The sequence below is a fragment of the Dermacentor silvarum genome, chromosome 2, assembly GCF_013339745.2.
Source record: "Dermacentor silvarum isolate Dsil-2018 chromosome 2, BIME_Dsil_1.4, whole genome shotgun sequence".
NCBI lineage: Eukaryota > Metazoa > Arthropoda > Arachnida > Ixodida > Ixodidae > Dermacentor > Dermacentor silvarum.
The window spans coordinates 223,090,810-223,107,484 of NC_051155.1; the positions used below are offsets into that span (position 1 = coordinate 223,090,810).

The 16,675-nt window shown below is 46.9% G+C and overlaps 1 protein-coding gene across 5 annotated transcripts in view; it reads right to left on the reverse strand.

Annotated features, from left to right (window-relative positions):
• LOC119440723 (neuroligin-4, X-linked) overlaps positions 1-16,675 on the reverse strand; it is an 87,033-nt gene that overhangs the window by 17,583 nt on the left and 52,775 nt on the right. For 2 of the 5 annotated variants that reach the window (XM_049662339.1, XM_049662340.1), the window contains exons 2-4: positions 12,886-13,035; positions 10,130-10,797; positions 9,086-9,393 (exon numbers count right to left, since the gene is read on the reverse strand). In XM_049662339.1, coding sequence (XP_049518296.1) covers positions 9,086-9,393; positions 10,130-10,797; positions 12,886-13,035 — 1,126 coding nt within the window. Of the gene's footprint in view, positions 1-6,849; positions 6,972-9,085; positions 9,394-10,129; positions 10,798-12,885; positions 13,036-16,675 lie in introns of all 5 variants that reach the window. The other 3 variants (XM_049662336.1, XM_049662338.1, XM_049662337.1) reach the window with 3 other exon arrangements.

Here is a 16,675-nt window from a genome sequence, read left to right on the forward strand (position 1 = left end):
TCATCACGTTGACGTCATACGGAACCTCACGGCGACGGCAGAAATCCGCTTTAGAGTGTCCATGGAATTGCTATCGCAATAATAAAAAAGAAAGTCTTCCTTTCGGTAAGTTCAAAAGTTATCTCTTCAACACAGTTCTCTAGTATTTTTCACACATAAGCACTATGCACACACACACACAATGTAGTTCAGTCAGTATTCATCACAAATGCCAGTGTCTTCATACAAGCGTTGAACGACTTTCATTGCTTTGTGGTGTACCTTTTGATGGCGAAGCGTCTGCGGCGCAAGGACAGCCTTGGTGACATAGCTAATGAGTCTTCTGCCCGAATACATTAGAGCACTAACTTTTTCATCAGATAAATATGTAGAGAGCAGTAGTCTTTTTTTTTTAGTACACTAGAACATGTGTGTGCATTATATTAGTTTTTAAACTATTTACAAAAGCTCTAGTTCTTTTTGAATGCAGCCGCCTCCACAACCATGCAGGCTAAGTTAATGTAAATGCTGTTTCATACATAGCAAAAGTACTTACCCTCTCAAAGCTCATCATGTATGGGTACTTCCTCTTTGCCTCATGAATATTATTTATCAAGGCCATCCTTTCATTGATTTGATCCTCGTTAGGGGAGCATTTGTGACATTCACAACTGAGCCAGTCCGTGTGCATTGCAAAACTTGTTTCGTCTTCTCCGGCTATTGTAGAGATAGCAACATCCTGAGGGAAGCAACACCAATATAGCTGATTGCAGCATAAATACACCTGCACTATGCAAGGAAATATTTCAGTAATGTTCAAGAGGTATTGTCAAAAGTTAACGGCCTCATTTACAATCCCTTTTATGTGATACATTTACACCAACACACAACTACGTAGGATTTCGTCAACCATGAAAATAGCTAATTAGGTGGATTAACATATGGCCTTGTTCCCACCTGCTAGACAGGCAGCAAACCCACAAAGGACTGTGGTCGAGCACCAAATAACTTTATTAGTATCCCAAAGGCCTCGTTTCAACTGTATCCTTGCATTTTGTTGCAATTGGTCTTTCTGATTTATGGTATTTAGTTTTGCCTAGCTAAATTCATTTGTTAAATATTTGGCCAGCCTAAATTGAATCACGAATCCAAAATACTTTGATACCACCTCAAAACAGAGAGCACCAAAAAGACAGAATTAAATTCTGAGCGCTTCTACTCAGTGAAAATTAGAAATAGTTGAAAGCATTATCAAATGAAAATACTACGGTCACCATTAGCTTGCTACACGTCATCCTAGATAAACAAATCAACATATTGTATTTCACTGCGGAATGCCCCCACGATCTTTTGCACTTTGTACCACTGGAGCTCCACTGTGGCTGTTTCTTCACTGCCCTTCCTGCGTGACCCAAACTTCGTGTGGTTCTCGCCCACACAACCATCCCTAGGGAGAACTCTTCGCTGATTCTTGAATCTGTAGCGCAAGGCTACCTTCCAGGAGTCCCGCGAGTTGCATGAACAATAGAATAATATTGTGCTCCAATTCAGAGGTCACTTATTGTAAAGGGCCAAATGAAATGTTAGTAAGCATCATAGAAACAAGGAAAAGGCAAAGCAGTGCAAACAACACAAATGACAGAACACATGCTGATACTACCAATTGAAAGTGGTTTTATGATCATGTGCAATAAGTTCTCTCAAGAAAGAACAGAAAGATTAATGACACCCCAAAAAACAAAAGTCAGACACAATTTCTGAGAGAAAAGAACTTAAGATGTCAGGTAGAGCAGTTTCTTTACGAGTGTGGTCGAAGGCGGGCTGACGCAAGTCACTCCCCTCATGTAGATGATGAAAGCTTCATAGGTTTCCCTAGGTGTTTTTCCTTGATATTAAAACGCACGTCTGGAGAAGCTTCTGTCCGCAGTTATTACGTTTGGAGTGTATGGGAATATTGCTCTCTGTTCCAGCCTCAATGAATTTGTACGCTCAAGGATTTTTACGATAATGGATGTGCCCAGAATCACATTGTCTAGAATCCCCACAGCTGGCTGCCCCAAGTAAAATAACAATTTACTTACAGCTCTACTTTCTACTACGTCCCTCAGTTGTGGGCTGTAAGCACACAGTAAGCAAATTACTACATCTCGAACTTTCTCACCAGCAAAACTATTTTATCATCTCAACAACTCGGCCAATAAAAAAGATAACAAAAAAATTTGGCGGTGCTCCAAATGCTCTGATGTATACAATTATACAATGTGCAAAATACGCATGCTGCCACTCCAACCACGTTCCACCTACATATGCTCTTGTCATTATCAAACAGCAGATGCAAAACACGTAGCAGGTGCATTTGAAGTGGAAGCGTGCTCTGTCTTCAAATTTCTCAACGACATTTAAGCTAGTTTAAGGCTACACATGCACATACCTCGACAGCCCCACGGGGGGTCTTCAGAAAAGTTCTAGCATCTTTTGGAAGATTCCGGAAAAACCCGTGTGCTCTTAGAAGTCGGACAGGCGGTGTCAGGGACCTGTGAGTAATGTTACATTGTAGAGCCCACTTTGCAAGCGAAGCTGCGAAATTTTAGCTGCTAGTGCTTTGGCTTCCTGCCCGTTCTGCGGTTTCCAGCACGTCAGCGTTAAATACATCGGAAAACCGTTCTTCTGAATCCTCACCGGCTTCGGATAGTCACCAGTCGACGGAAACCTCCGCATAACGATCTGAACAATCTGAGCTGCTTTCTGTGCAACCTGGGCCGGTATTTTGTAGCGATGCCTTATGCTTTATTTACTAGTCTTAACATCCACCACTCACGGCCAGCTGATCCAGTTGATAACGTGAACGGACCGTCGCTCTGACCACTGACCAAGCGCGAAAAGCGCGAAGGGGCATTAGCATCCGGAAAGGCATCGCTACAAAATACCAGCCTTGAACAATAGACTGTAGCCGCGCTACTGCTAACAGGCGTTGCGCTTACTGCACTGAAGCTAGGATACTCGCTTTCGGAGTAGCTCGCTTGCGGTTCACTTTTGGGCACGCTACTGCTAGCCCGTCGCGAACGCTTACTGAGCTGCCGGTACGCAAGGCTGTCGCCGGCCTCGACAGGCTGGCCAAGCGCTTCAAACAATTCGGCCACCTCGCGGCGTGCTCTGCTCTTGACATATCTCAACATAGTGTTCATAATCAATACACATACGCGTGCTAGCTGCGCTAACAAACGTTTACTTACCGTTACGAGACAAAGGGCTGCTGTTCCCACCGGAGCTCACATCGCGTCTTCTGTGCCGCCGCTTTCGATGTTGCGATAAACAGACGTTCAAAGCTTGGGGTTCGTACGACTTTCCGATCGGTGGGCACTCTGGAGGACGCCAGTGACGATCACGCAGCCCCAGCCCCAACAGCAATTCAAAAAACTAATACAAACACGCGACTTCAATTTCACTCCGGCTCCGAGAAGAATGATGCCATCGCAACGCAAATACACCGCCAAAGCAGGCAGAAGGAAAACGCGAGACGTTGCGCCACAGCTGCTTCTTGCCAATTCTTCTTTATAATTGCTACTATAATTACGGTATTATTTTATAATATTAAATGTAATATTATGTAATAATAATCATACAAAAAACACAACGTTCAGAAGGTTTTATCTTTAAAGTATAAACGAAAAGCTGTTGATTATTGTAGGCGCCATTTTGTTAAGGACAATTTACAGGACTTTGGCGTGAAATTTGAAATATTACGTTCATTTGCTAGAAAAAGTTATTTCGAAGAAACAAACAATTAGCACAATACTAATACCGATTGCTATACCTACACGTGCACCAACAAAAAATTATCGAATTGGGGTAGGCAAGAGATAAAGGCGAACTTTGGACGCAATGATTTATAGCGCGTCGAAACAAAAAGATAGCAATTATGTAATATTGTTTATATTTCAGGGAACTGTCACTACTTGAGATTATTTAAACCAGTAGGTTGTGATCTAAACTATACAAAAGCAACAAAATAAACAACACAATTATATTAAAATAAGGCATCAGATATTAAAATAATAAAATAAAATAGCACAGCAATTATATAATAGAGATTTAGACACAATGTCGTGTGCAATATTACGAGGCTGCGCTGGGAATATGCTTATATTATGGAGTGGATTGCAGATAAGCCTTGAAGGTCAATCATATAAATTAACACGACAGCGTTAAGGACCCCGTGTCGCAGAAAATGCGGCGTTGGTGTCGGCGTAAGCGCCGGCGTCCGTGGTAGAGAAAATCATCCCGGACCACCCCGACCGCGCAGGCCCTTCGTGTTGCGCAAGGTGTTAGTGAACAAAAATTGAATTTCTCACAGTAAAATCCGTCAGAAAAAAATGGTAAAGTACGACTTAACCACAACCTACAGCCATGGTGGCATCGGATTATAATTTGAATGTACGAGAAAACAATTCTGGTACGAGGAAACGCAAACAAAAACCCCTTTTCCAGCATTTTTGCTATACCAACAGTGGCGCGCTCGGGTAGTTTACTTGCAAAAATCCTATCCAGATGTCGCTCGCATCCTCGACAAGGTCAAATTGGAACTTAGCCTGCCTAATGTTCTGAACACGCGCGGGCGTGTCGGGGCAATAGCAAACAATTAATAAAATAATTAAAAAGGTCCCAGGGCCTTCACATTTTAATATAAGACCACTTATATTGCCCCTGTAAAAACGTCTTCCCAGCAACCCATTTCTGTTTAAAAGTGAAGCCCGCTTTAAGGGGATTTGTGTAAGTTTGGTCTTTTAAGCTGGATTTCCCACATTCTGTGTTGCAGTGAAGTCTAGTCATAAAGAAAAATGCGATGCGAACGGGGCCCGATAACTCTATCACCTTCCACTCTTAACGGCGAAGCTTTAGCTTCCCTCCATTTTTTGTTTGCTGCCCGAGATTTCAATATAATTCTTAATTACTTAAACATCTCAGGCATTAAAATATATTATACTATAGCACTTCCTAACGTCGGTGTAAATCTATTCGTAATTTCATATCCCCAACTTCTGGCGTGTTAAATATTAATAATAACAATAATAATAATAACAATAAAGACCCAATAATAACAATAACAGTACACACCGCGTAAGTGCATACATACATACATTCATACATACATTCTGCACGCCTACGAAACGTAGGAGGTATACATATGGTTCAAGTGCTAAGTGTACCAATTAATTTTATGGTGCCTGAATGATATCCTATGTACATCCATAGTACGTTATCTGGTAGTCTAACATTCATGTAGATAATACATCTTTAGACATCCATGCATTTCCTTATAAAAAGGTACCTACTCGAGACGTAATATGTACGTCACCTCAAGACGTTGACGTTGGGATCAATTATAGACCTTGAAGAGAGGTTCGTGGTTCACTGGGTATGACTGAGATGTCGGCTTTTTATATTTTGTGAATCTCCGAAATCTATGTGGAAACAGAAGTTGCACCATTCACTGCAAGAAAATTTATCACTTGTATTTGCCGCTGCTATATATTTGCACGAGCAATATGCATATGGAATTACAATGCATTTTCGAAGGATGACATAACAAGCTCGTATTTTGCAAGACAAATAAATATTTATCCTGCACAAAAGCCATATTGTGTTCCCGTTGTCCTGTTGGTTTAATCTTTCTTTGTAACCTGTGTACAAATATACTACACTACATGTACAGTCGTAGACAAAAGTTTGTAGGCCACGTGTTCTGCAAACGAAGCCGATAGATTTATTAACCGCTGGCTGGAGGCCGCACTTGCGGTGAAAGTCAAAATGCTGTTATTTCAGCTCCCCAAGTGCCGTACACAGCCGACGGTAATGAGCTTGCGCGTCATGCTTGGTCAGCGCCGGTCGCAAGCCGCAGAGGTTGAGGCTGCACGAGCGCCAGGAAAAAACTGGACCTTCCCCTCGGCGGGATGCTGCCGGTGCTCAGCCGATCACTACTTTAGCAAGGCTCCTAGTGAGGCCGCGGTGGCTAGCCAGGCGACCGCTAAAAGCTATCCGCTTCGTTTTCTGATCACGTGGTCCACAAAATTTTGTCCCATAATGTACACCCTTATGAGCACTTAAGCACCCATTTGTTATAGCACCCTTCTTGCACCCTCGTTTACACCCTTCCGGTAAATGCACCCTTTGCGTCTTGCTCGTAGGGTGCTCCGGCCCAAATAGGGTGCTCGAAGGGTGTGCAGTGGGGTGTAAATTTAGGGAGCACCCTATTTTACACCCTTAAGGGTGAGAAATTGTTTAGTGTGTTCGCTCCAGACCTCAACTTCTTCGGCACCCTCGAACTCATATGTCCGTCGCTGTGAATATATCTGGGCATCGTGCGCTAACGTCATCAGAGCAATATCACCAGCGCGTTATTAGCGAGACGGTCTGACGCATGTGTCATTACAGCAGCCGAAAGAGGTCCCGTGACCGACACGGGGCGTTAGGACGATTCATGTATGGGAAGAATAAGCCTCTCCAGAAGGAAAGTGACCAGGTTTGAATCAGTGGACAGTGAGTAACATCACGTCACTTATGAGGCTCATGTTTTGTCAGCAGTTACTTTTTGGCCAGTCTTCGCGCTGCATGTGTGTCATCAAGGCTCGCGGCACAACGGTTACGAGTTGAGTTTACATTAGCGAAGGTGCGTGTCTTACAAAAAGAGCAATCTTCTTTTGCGGCCATCAACCTCTCTACTAATGTCATGTAAACGCGTCATAAATATACAATACATTCAGTGTATTAGGAGAGAACAACGTATGTTCTGTGTGCGTGCCACGATAACAAAAAAAAATGAAAGAAACCGACAATCTGACCATAAGCTGCTAAGATCAAGCTCCCGCTTACCGATGAGTAGGTACTTTTGATGCGCCGGTTCGTACGGTGGCCAAGCAATGCGCTCGAAGCGCCCCTTGGCGTGCAGCTCGCTCCCGGTCAATCCACCGCTGTGGCCCGTGTAACTGGGGTCCCTGTGGAATTGAGGGTGGGGGAGGTTTAGCGTAAGAGGTTTGCATTTGAGAGGTCTGTTCAAATCTGATAACGTCGAAAAAAACAAGTCGAGTTGCCACGTGATGGTTTTTCTTAAGGAACATTGATAAAAAAATGGGCATAAACCATCTGAGAATTATTGTGAAGGTCAAGTGATAGCGTCCAGGTACAGATCCGCTGAAATACTCTGCAGGTAATGCTTAGTGGTTAGCTCTATTAGTTAATGCTTCGAGGCGTGTGGGTGCTGTGGCGTTTCACCGCTTCCAGAATCACTGGTATCGAGATCGGTCCACCAAGTCACCACCTTAGATTACACTGCCTCAGGGATCGGCCCAATGAATTCAGACAGACAGCCTTTCACCCAAAGCGAATGGGAGAGCGAAACAAACGTCGTTTTGAAACTCGGTCGCAAGAAAAAGAAAACATCGGGAAGACGCGATCCTGTAAGGCAACTGCTTTGCAGAACTCCTGTGTTTCACAGGTAAACGCGAACATTGGCCCATATAAGCGTTGTCTTTTTTGATCTCGTGCTTTGTCTCTACGGCTCTGGAAAGACTCCGCTTTTGAAGGTTGTTGACCAGCGAGTCGCGTCACGCGCATGCACGCATAGCAGTGCGGTCCCGCATTACTGAGCGTGGATGTTAAGAGGCAGCAGCGCGGAATTTACGAAGGAATCCACCGGGCTTACTTGCGCGACACGCACACGTAAATTCACTAGAAACCGTCACCGAGATAACGAGTGATTGAACTGTAGTTGTGCGGACTTTAACGCATTGATAGGCTGGTTGCGCGAAACAACCTGGCATTATCGTTGGAGTGTTGGTCACGGTGCTGCCGCAGGCAAACGGATAGGATTAGGGGGCAGTATTTCACCATGTTATGGTGGCACTTCGAATAAGCAGCCGCGACGCTTCGTGCAAGATCCCTGTAAGAATATTCTCTCTCTTTCCGCGACCATACTTTATGATTGCTATACCCGAATGGACAACGTAGGACGTCTTTTATGTCATTATATGCAATGAGTTTGTACATTATCAATTCAACGGCAGCGCACTTGATGAGACAAAGAAGAACATTAAGACACACACACACGGTGCTCGTGCGTGTGTATATATCTTAATGTTCGTATTTGTATCATCAAGCGCGCTGCCCTTAGATCGATAATTGAATCGAATTTGTACAGCTGATCATACTTGTTGATCCCCGTTCTTTTCTTCATTCCCTGGCGCAGAAATCGACATGCATGCGTCCTTTACATCTCCAATTCTGTTTAATTATTTATCTTTCCACGCACTGTGTCCTGGTTTACCCCGAACTGGACAAGCTCTTCTTTTCCGGCTGCAGTCTGGCCTTGCCCTCGTGTCAGGCGTACTAGAAAAGTGGCAGACTTGCGCAAGACGTCGAGCGGAGGCAAGTCAGCAAGATGTTCACGCTGACGACGACGCACATGACACCCGCAACAGCGGCCACACCTTCCCCGACTGCAAGCAACCAGTATACGACCCACCTCCAAGCACCTGTTGTGGGAATGGCCGGCACAGGAGGCGCAGTGCGTAGAAAGTACCTTCACCAGGAACACATACCAAGCTACGAGGAGGAGTGGATCAGACTGGTGGGTTGTCTAGGGGACCGACGCGTAGCCCTGGAGTCACCCCTGAATTTTGCCAGGGAATCCGGGCTTTTAGACCTGCTGCAGACCCTGCTCCTCGCATCGCGCCTTGTGCGCCCGACACACTATTTCCCCTTCCATAATACTCGCATCAGGCCAAATAGCTATCCAATAAATAAAAGATTTACTCCATCAATCAATCTTTGTTGTTTAATAGTTGTAGCTAAGCTTGAAGAGAGAGAGAGAGAGAGAATAGCAGCGCCACATTTTGGTATAACATACGCTTTATCTGAATGAAATTGTGTCTTTCTTTTTTTTTTTTTTTTTGGTCGAGAACGTAAAGGCGAGGCTTCAAAATAAAGTAGCTGGAAGTGAGTGTTTGTCCATGTGTGCTTCTTTTACCTCGGCCCTCGTATTCATTTCGCGCTCTTAGACTTTTTCAATACAAGTTAAGCTATAGAAAGAAGCAATAGTGGCGCGTCGTACCCGAACTTGACGAAGTTTGTCCAGAACACAACGGTGGCCTCGGCGAGCGCCTGCTCGGGCCGGCTGTAGTTGCGGCCGAAGTGCCCCAGGGCCGCAACGAGTGGTGCGCCGAACACGAAGGCCAGCTCCTCGCCGTGCACGCATCCGAGCCGGCTCGGGTAGTCCGACGAGAGCTCGGCCTGGTGCGCGAACACGTACAGGAAGGTGGGCGCGACACGGGACATCAGGCCCGCGGCGCGCACCAGCGGAGCCACCACCAGCGCGTCGCCCACGGCCTCACCCGTGCTGTCCAGGATGTTGAGCGGGTGCTGCAGTGGCGAGGGAGGCGACGCCGGAGTTAGCTCGCTCAGGAAACGGCGTGTGCACGCAAATGCACAATGGACACTTTGCAAAAATGTTACTGTGCATGCGCGAGCAAGTTCATTTTCTAACCAAACAACTTCGACCACAGGCTAGCAGAACAAACTATTATTTCCATTCAACACTCGTCCCTGCCTGTCCTTTATTAACAGCGGAGCTCTTTAGGGTTAAAGAACCCCAAGTGGGCAAAATTAATCCGGAGGCCTCCACTACGGCGTGCCTCATAATCGGAACTGGTTTTGGCACGTAAAACCCAAGGAAGAAGAACGTTTAAGGTCGAGGTTGATCCCTACGGAGCGATGGCGATCGCAGTTTCGAGCGAAGTGGAGAGTGCGAAATGAGTAGAGGAGGTGCAGAGAGACAAAGAAATAGCGGCAGACAAAGAGCGATAGAAATAAAATAAATGAAACAAAGTAAACTTTCCTGGCAAGGCGGGATTCGAACGTGGGTACCACGGTCCGAAGGCGAGCGTCATAACCACTAGGCTATACACGCACGCTCATACGGGAACCATATGATTGCGTTGTACCGACGATTGTAACAAAACTTGCTATGGGCGAGAGAAAAAGAAAATGAGAGAGAGAGAGAGAGAGAGAGAGAGAGAGAGGGGGGGGCAGAGAAACACATATAGTGAGAAAGAGAGAAAGAAAGAGACAGACAGCCTTACAATGAATACGCGCTAACCTGGAAGGGCTTCGTCCAGTCGGTGTACTCGTTGACGATGGTCAAGAATATCTCCTGCTGGTGGAAGGAGAAGAGGTTGCGCACCAGCGTGCGTAGCAGCCGGTCCCGCCGGTCCGCCTCGATGCCGTACTTCTCCTCCGAGGCGCTCACGAAGAAGTACGACTCGAACCGCGACACGCCCATCATCAGCTCGAGGCGGCGGCCCGACGAGGCGAGAGACTCGGTCAGCTCCAGGGGCTCGGCGCGCAGCACGATGCCGTCCACCGTGGGGCCGAACGCGCTCAGGTGGTCGGGCACCGACAGGGGTACGCGCAGCAGGTCGCCCACGGGTCGCAGCCGCAGGCACTCGACGAGCCCTTCTTCTTCGGCCACGGGACAGTCGAGGGCGCGGGCCACGTGACGCGCGTGAGCGTGCGCGTCCCGGGCCAGCGCCCACGGGCTGAGCGCCGAGCCGGACATCAGGAGGGCACGGTGCACCAGCGACTGGGCCATGGGTGCCAGGAGCAGCAGGTGCGCCATGGCGGCACCCGTGCCGTGGCCGGCCAGCGTCACGTTGGCGGGGTCGCCGCCGAACTCAGCGATGTTGTCGCGGATCCAGTGCAAGGCCGCGATCTGGTCCAGGAGGCCGTTGTTGGCCCGTGCGCTGTTGCCCATCGCCGGAAGGAAGCCTGCGAGGGTGCGGGGCGCGTTGTTGTCGTTGTAGTATAGTTGTTGTTAATGTTGCTGTTCGTCTTCTTGGTGTCGTTGTTTTTGAACAAGTGAAAGAAACGTGTGAACGCAGGCAGCTTTAGAGTTATCCCAAACTATAATAAAGCAACACACCCACGATGAAAAATAAATTATAATATACATGTTCAAACAATGTGCATAGTAACACACGCCTTAAGCGCTCACAGTTAGGTCAGTAAGGATGTCAGTAGCAGGGAAAAACAATCGGCGCGACGAGTGTTACATATTGTTTTGAGCAACGTGCACGCACTCCTAACAATGATGCAACAGGGACTAACTAGATCATTTAGATAGTACCAACGCATCGTTTTTTTTTTTTTAAACGTGGCTCAGAAGGGAAAAAAAAAGCTGATTAATATTGGGACATTGCATAAGCGAATGCGGAACACGCACATTGCTCTAGTCTTCGGATATATTATGCAGTAAGATGACGCGAAACGAAATTAAGTACGAAAGCAGAATAGGAAATAATGTCTTAGGCTTCTCTTTGTCCTATGCAGTTGCATTTATTTGCCAGTGCGATCGATTTAACGTTCCTGTATTCATTCCGTTATTACAACAAGCCTTCCCTTCTAGAGAACATTAAGCAAAAGAAGGCAATATCATTGAGGTCACCCTATCTAGGGTCATTTCGCTGACCTCATTTCCTCAGAGTCCCTCAGTCGGAGGTAAACAGCGGCACTTTTCCTTTTTCATTCTTTAAATGGCACAGTCGAAACTCGTTCCCTTTTGAACATTGCAGACACGTGGCGAACGGTTGAGCTTCAACATTAACTTTATAGTTGACAGAACTCTCTCACGACGTGCTGACCGTCAATAGGGCCACGCGCACAAAATGTTTTTCTGGAAAAGTCGCTAAAGCAGTGGTAAGCCAGTGGGAAGCCCTGGGGCACCAACAGAGCCGCCACCGTTCAGCTTTCAAGCGAAGCACTCGAGAAGAATAACGGTAGCAACGAGCTAGGGCAGGTTCGGGAATGGTCTCTTTACTTTTAAATGAGGCGCTGGTGCCAGGAGCACGTGACGCAAAAACCTTGTGTCATCATTCTGTTGTAGACATGTTTTCGTCTGTCTGTCTGGCTGTCTGTCTGGCTGTCCGTTTGTTTGTCTGTCTGCCTGTTTGTTTGTTTTATTCAGCTTATATAAAGGTGCGTTTACAAGGAAAAGACCATGTGCGGTCGACAGGCGAGCATCTCGAATCTTATCCCCAACCTCGATTAATGTCCCACTGACAGCCTCCACACGCCCTCGTAGAAACAGCGATTGTGCTCCAAAGTTCTGCGTCACAACAGCGCTTTTTTTTTTTTTTTTTTTTTTTTTTTTTTGTCGTTGTCGCCGCCGCCGCCGCCGCTGCTGCTGCTGCGCTGAGGTCAGCTATCACGATGTCCTTATTTCTTTCTTTTTTTTTCACGATTTTCAAATGACAATCGAAACAAATGCCATTTTCGCAAAACACCTTTCTAATACGACAACGTTAAAGTTTCTTGCAGCACGCAATTTCATCGAGCAATTTGCCCCATTTCTCAGTGTTCTGAAAGTCGCCAAGGAAAGCCACGCTTCCAATCAGAGTCAAAGCATACGCATATGGTTTGGTCATCGCTGCATCAGCAAGAAAAGGAAATTCAGCATGTCCTTTTTCTTCAGGAATGTACTTAAGACGTCTGCTAAGGGAGATAACAGCGTCGCTAATGTTTCAGTGTTTAAAAAAAGTACAGAAACTATTTAAATACTTTTTTTTCCATTGACTGTAAATTGCCTCTAAGATGAATAAGTTTCGGCACCCCTCCAATTATCTGGAAATCGACGACGAAGTAGCTCTCGTTTAATTGCGCGCACTTACAATACTATACCAATCTAGGCCGGAAACCTGTTCCTTTATGCAATCGTTACGGTGTGCGCAATGTCCTCAATTTTTTTTTTCGTCTCATTGTGTTTTGGTCCTTAGCGACGCTTACTCGTAAAAACGGGTATTTCACGCCCACTTTTTTCGCCTTCACGCGTCGGCTTGGCGCAACGGGTGGGTCGCTCACCGAGGATGCCCAGGCGGAAGTTGATGGTGACCACGACCACGTTTCCGAGGGAGGCCATGACGGTGCCGTCGTAAGGGTTGCCCGAGTTCCACTCGTACGACTCGCCGTGGATGAACATCAGCACCGGGAGCCGCACCGCGTCCCGGCCCACTGCGCCAGGACATAAGGGATAGAAAGAGAGAGGGAAGATAAATTTATTCACAGAAAGGCATCAGGGAGGTCGGCCAGTGAGTTACATCGTGCTCCGGCCTAATGTTCTGAAACTGGAAAGGGGACGGGGAAGAGGAGGAGTGAGTAGTGGTGATAATGATGAAGGGAATAAAGTGCAAGCCGACAAAAAAATTCACCGACTATTACGATACTCCCTAAGGCAAAATTTGAGCGCAGCTTTATACGTGTTTTCATTTCGCGATATACTGGCTGGCTCGGATAATCTGTCTCGTACGGCACGTTGCAAACGAAGCGAAGCGTGGCGCGTCTTCCTCGCTAATCTGGAGATCGCGAGAGGCAGCGCGTGGTTGACGCGTGAGCGCTATTCACAGAGCAGCCGCCGCAGACAGACCTCCCAGACAACGCGTGCTACTCTGGCGCCATCTCGTAGCCATCGTCGCCGCACTACGCTTTTCTTCTCACGCTTTCGCCATACCCTCCTCCTCTGCTTTCCTTCTCGAGTCTTTCCTCCCCCGCTGCGCTCCGCATTCGCTCTTTCATCCTTCGATGTGATCGTTCGCTCGGTTACGCCGACGCTCGCCGCCGGAACGGGCGCCTAAGAGCTGCGCCCGAAAATGCGGCCTCTCTAAAGCCGCGCGTCAAAGCCAGTGGCTCGTAAAAAAAGGCTAGAACTGCCCTTAGAACGAAAGCTGCGCTGTGTGCGTGCTAGGCCAAGTACCCGACACAAAAGTAATCATGAAGTGGTCTGCTGTCGACTTCTGCAGTCAATAAGACCAGCTTCTGTCGTTCTCGCGCGTGCTCCGGACAAACGTAAAACACGTGGGAAAGTGTTTACGACACTCGAAAATGGTTAGAATTTGGACCACGTGCCAGTGAGACTATAGAACCTATGAAGGTGTGCACAACGCCTGGTGAACGCGACGCCATCCGGTGCGCCATACGAATTTGGTTTCGTTTCAAGTTTTGATGTATATACATGTATATACGAAACTTCATTTTGTGTGAAGGGGAGCGTAATTCTTGACACAGCAGCGAAAATATCGGTGCGCGATACAGCGACGCAGCTTTACGTTCCCCGAGGTCCACGACGCGAGGTCTCAGAGACACCGCGAGCGTTGAGCTAAACGAACATTCGTTCGGCGAGTCTTAAGACGTCCGGGTCCGTATTATGCTCGGGCGTCTTTGCATTTCGCCCCCATCAAAGTGCTGCCGCCGTTGCAGGCGCAGCGGGAGCTGGGACGAAAATGAACCTGCGACCTCGCGTCATTAGCATAACGGAGTCGAGAGGGAGAGAGGCGGCTTTTGCGAAATTGTCGTCTCCGTGGTGGACGGTGCCGAGATCGAAATGAACCGAAAGCCATAAAAAAAGAAGAAGCAGAAGAAGCAGGAGGAGAGGGCACGGCTGTCCGGCTACGCTCTGTAATTCTCTCTTGAGTCTGCGCACTAACTTTGTCTTTCTTTTTCCCATTCCAAGATTCGTTCCTAGTTAGCGCGACTGCTTCTCGATCAGACCCAGCCTTTCGGTGACGATGGCTTCCCTGCATACACCCTCGGGAGCAGTGAAGCCTTTCCTGCAGGGGCAGTAAGACGGGGAAAACGTGGCTTTTTATGTCGTTATTTTATCTTACTTTTCAAGGAGTTCGGAGCGACTCAGCGGCCCTCGATCGAAGACAGGACCTTACGATCGGAGAGAGTTAGCAGGGCGACGTTGAACGAGAAGAGGAGACGGTGGCGAGGCAAGAAATAGATGTCTTGCGCAAGCTCTGGTTAGTTACAGTTAAGGCAAATAAACGGCGTCTGCTAATCCTGAAAGCAAACAAACGAGGGCATCGACGGCGGGCCAGTACAACTGCGAAAGGAAGGAATATGTGAAATCGGAGAACACAAGTGCCGTCGCGAGCGCCCGAAAATTGCCGTGTGAGGAAAGTAGATAAATGAGTGCAGAACGGTGCTAGGCTGTGCCAGGCACGAATGGAGTGACTACTAAGAGAGTTCGGAATTGGGAAGTAGTTCGTGCACTAGGAACCACTACTCATTCATGAACGCCGAATGAATTAATGAATGGTCGCATTACAGAGAAGAAGAATTCGTGACCTAGCTAGATGGGGAAGGGCATTTGTATCCGGGAATGGTAGAAAAAAAAAAGATAGTTTGGCGACGGTTTCGGAAAGTTGCAGGATATGAGAGAGAGGAATTGTATTCTCTCCGCTGCGTCTGCAAAAAAATATTTGGCACTGCTGTTCCTGGGAACGTTGTGCCGCCACTGAGAATGTTGGTTCATCGTTTCAACAGGTGCCGCAGGGCACGCTTTAACGCAAGGTTCCTCTGTTTAACAACAGGTCGTAGTTTCTCATGCTAGACGCGGTTGGTTTCTTCTGTATAAAAAATTAAGTGGTGAGTGCGACGAGAGTTCTACGCGCGATTATTGCGCGCCTGATTGTGTCGGAGTGCTCTCTGTCGAGGGCGCAGTGACAAACAATAAATAAGAGCGAATACAGTCGAACCTCAGCAACCTTCGGTTTGCAGATGACGTTGTCCTATTCAGCAGCAATGGGGACGAATTACAACAAGTGATTGAGAACCTTAACCAAGAAAGTGTAAGAGTGAGGTTGAAGAATAATATGCAGAAGACGAAGATAATGTTCAATAGTCTGGCAAGGGAACAAGAATTCAGGATCGCCAGTCAGCCTCTAGAGTCTACAAAGGAGTACGGTAATCTGGGTAAATTACTCACAGGGGACCCTGATCACGACGAGGAAGTTTACAGAAGAATAAAATTGCGTTGGAGTGCATACAGCAAGCATTGCCAAATCCTCACTAGAAAGTTGAAAAGAAAAGTGTACAATCATTGCATTCTACCGGTGCTAACATATGGGGCAGAAACTTGGAGGTTAACAAAGATGCTCGAGAACAAGTTAAGAACCGCACAAAGAGCGATGGAACGAAAAATCTTAGGAGCAACGTTAAGAAACATGAACAGAGCGGTGTGGATCAGAGAACAAACGGGGATAGCCGATATTCTAGTTGACATTAAGAGAAAAAAATGGAGCTGGGCAGGCCATGTAATGAACAGGATGGATAACCGGTGGAACATTAGAGTTACTGAAAGGGTACCAAGAGAAGGGAAGCGCAGTCGAGGACAGTAGAAAACTAGGCGGGGTGATGAAGTTAGGAAATTTGCAGGCGCAAGTTGGAATCGGCTAGCCCAAGACCGGTGTAATTGGAGATCGCAGGGAAAGGCCTTCGTCCTGCAGGGGGCATAAATATATGATGATGATGATGATGATGATGATGATGATGATGATGATGATGATGACTGACGACTGACTGATGACGACGACGACGACGACGACGACAGTCGAACCCGGATATATCGAACCCATATGTAACGAATTATTCTGTATAACTGAACAGCAGTAAAATCCCCTAGAACACTTTTGTGTCAAATGTTTATTTTATATATCGAATTACTTATATATCGAACTTTTTTGGGATCCCTTTCAGATCCGATATATCCGGGTTCTACTGTAACAGTTTTTATTTGCATGTCCAGGAAGTGGTAAGCGATCTTTTTTTTTTATTGGCCTTATATGAAGAAGACCTTTGGAACTTTATTATG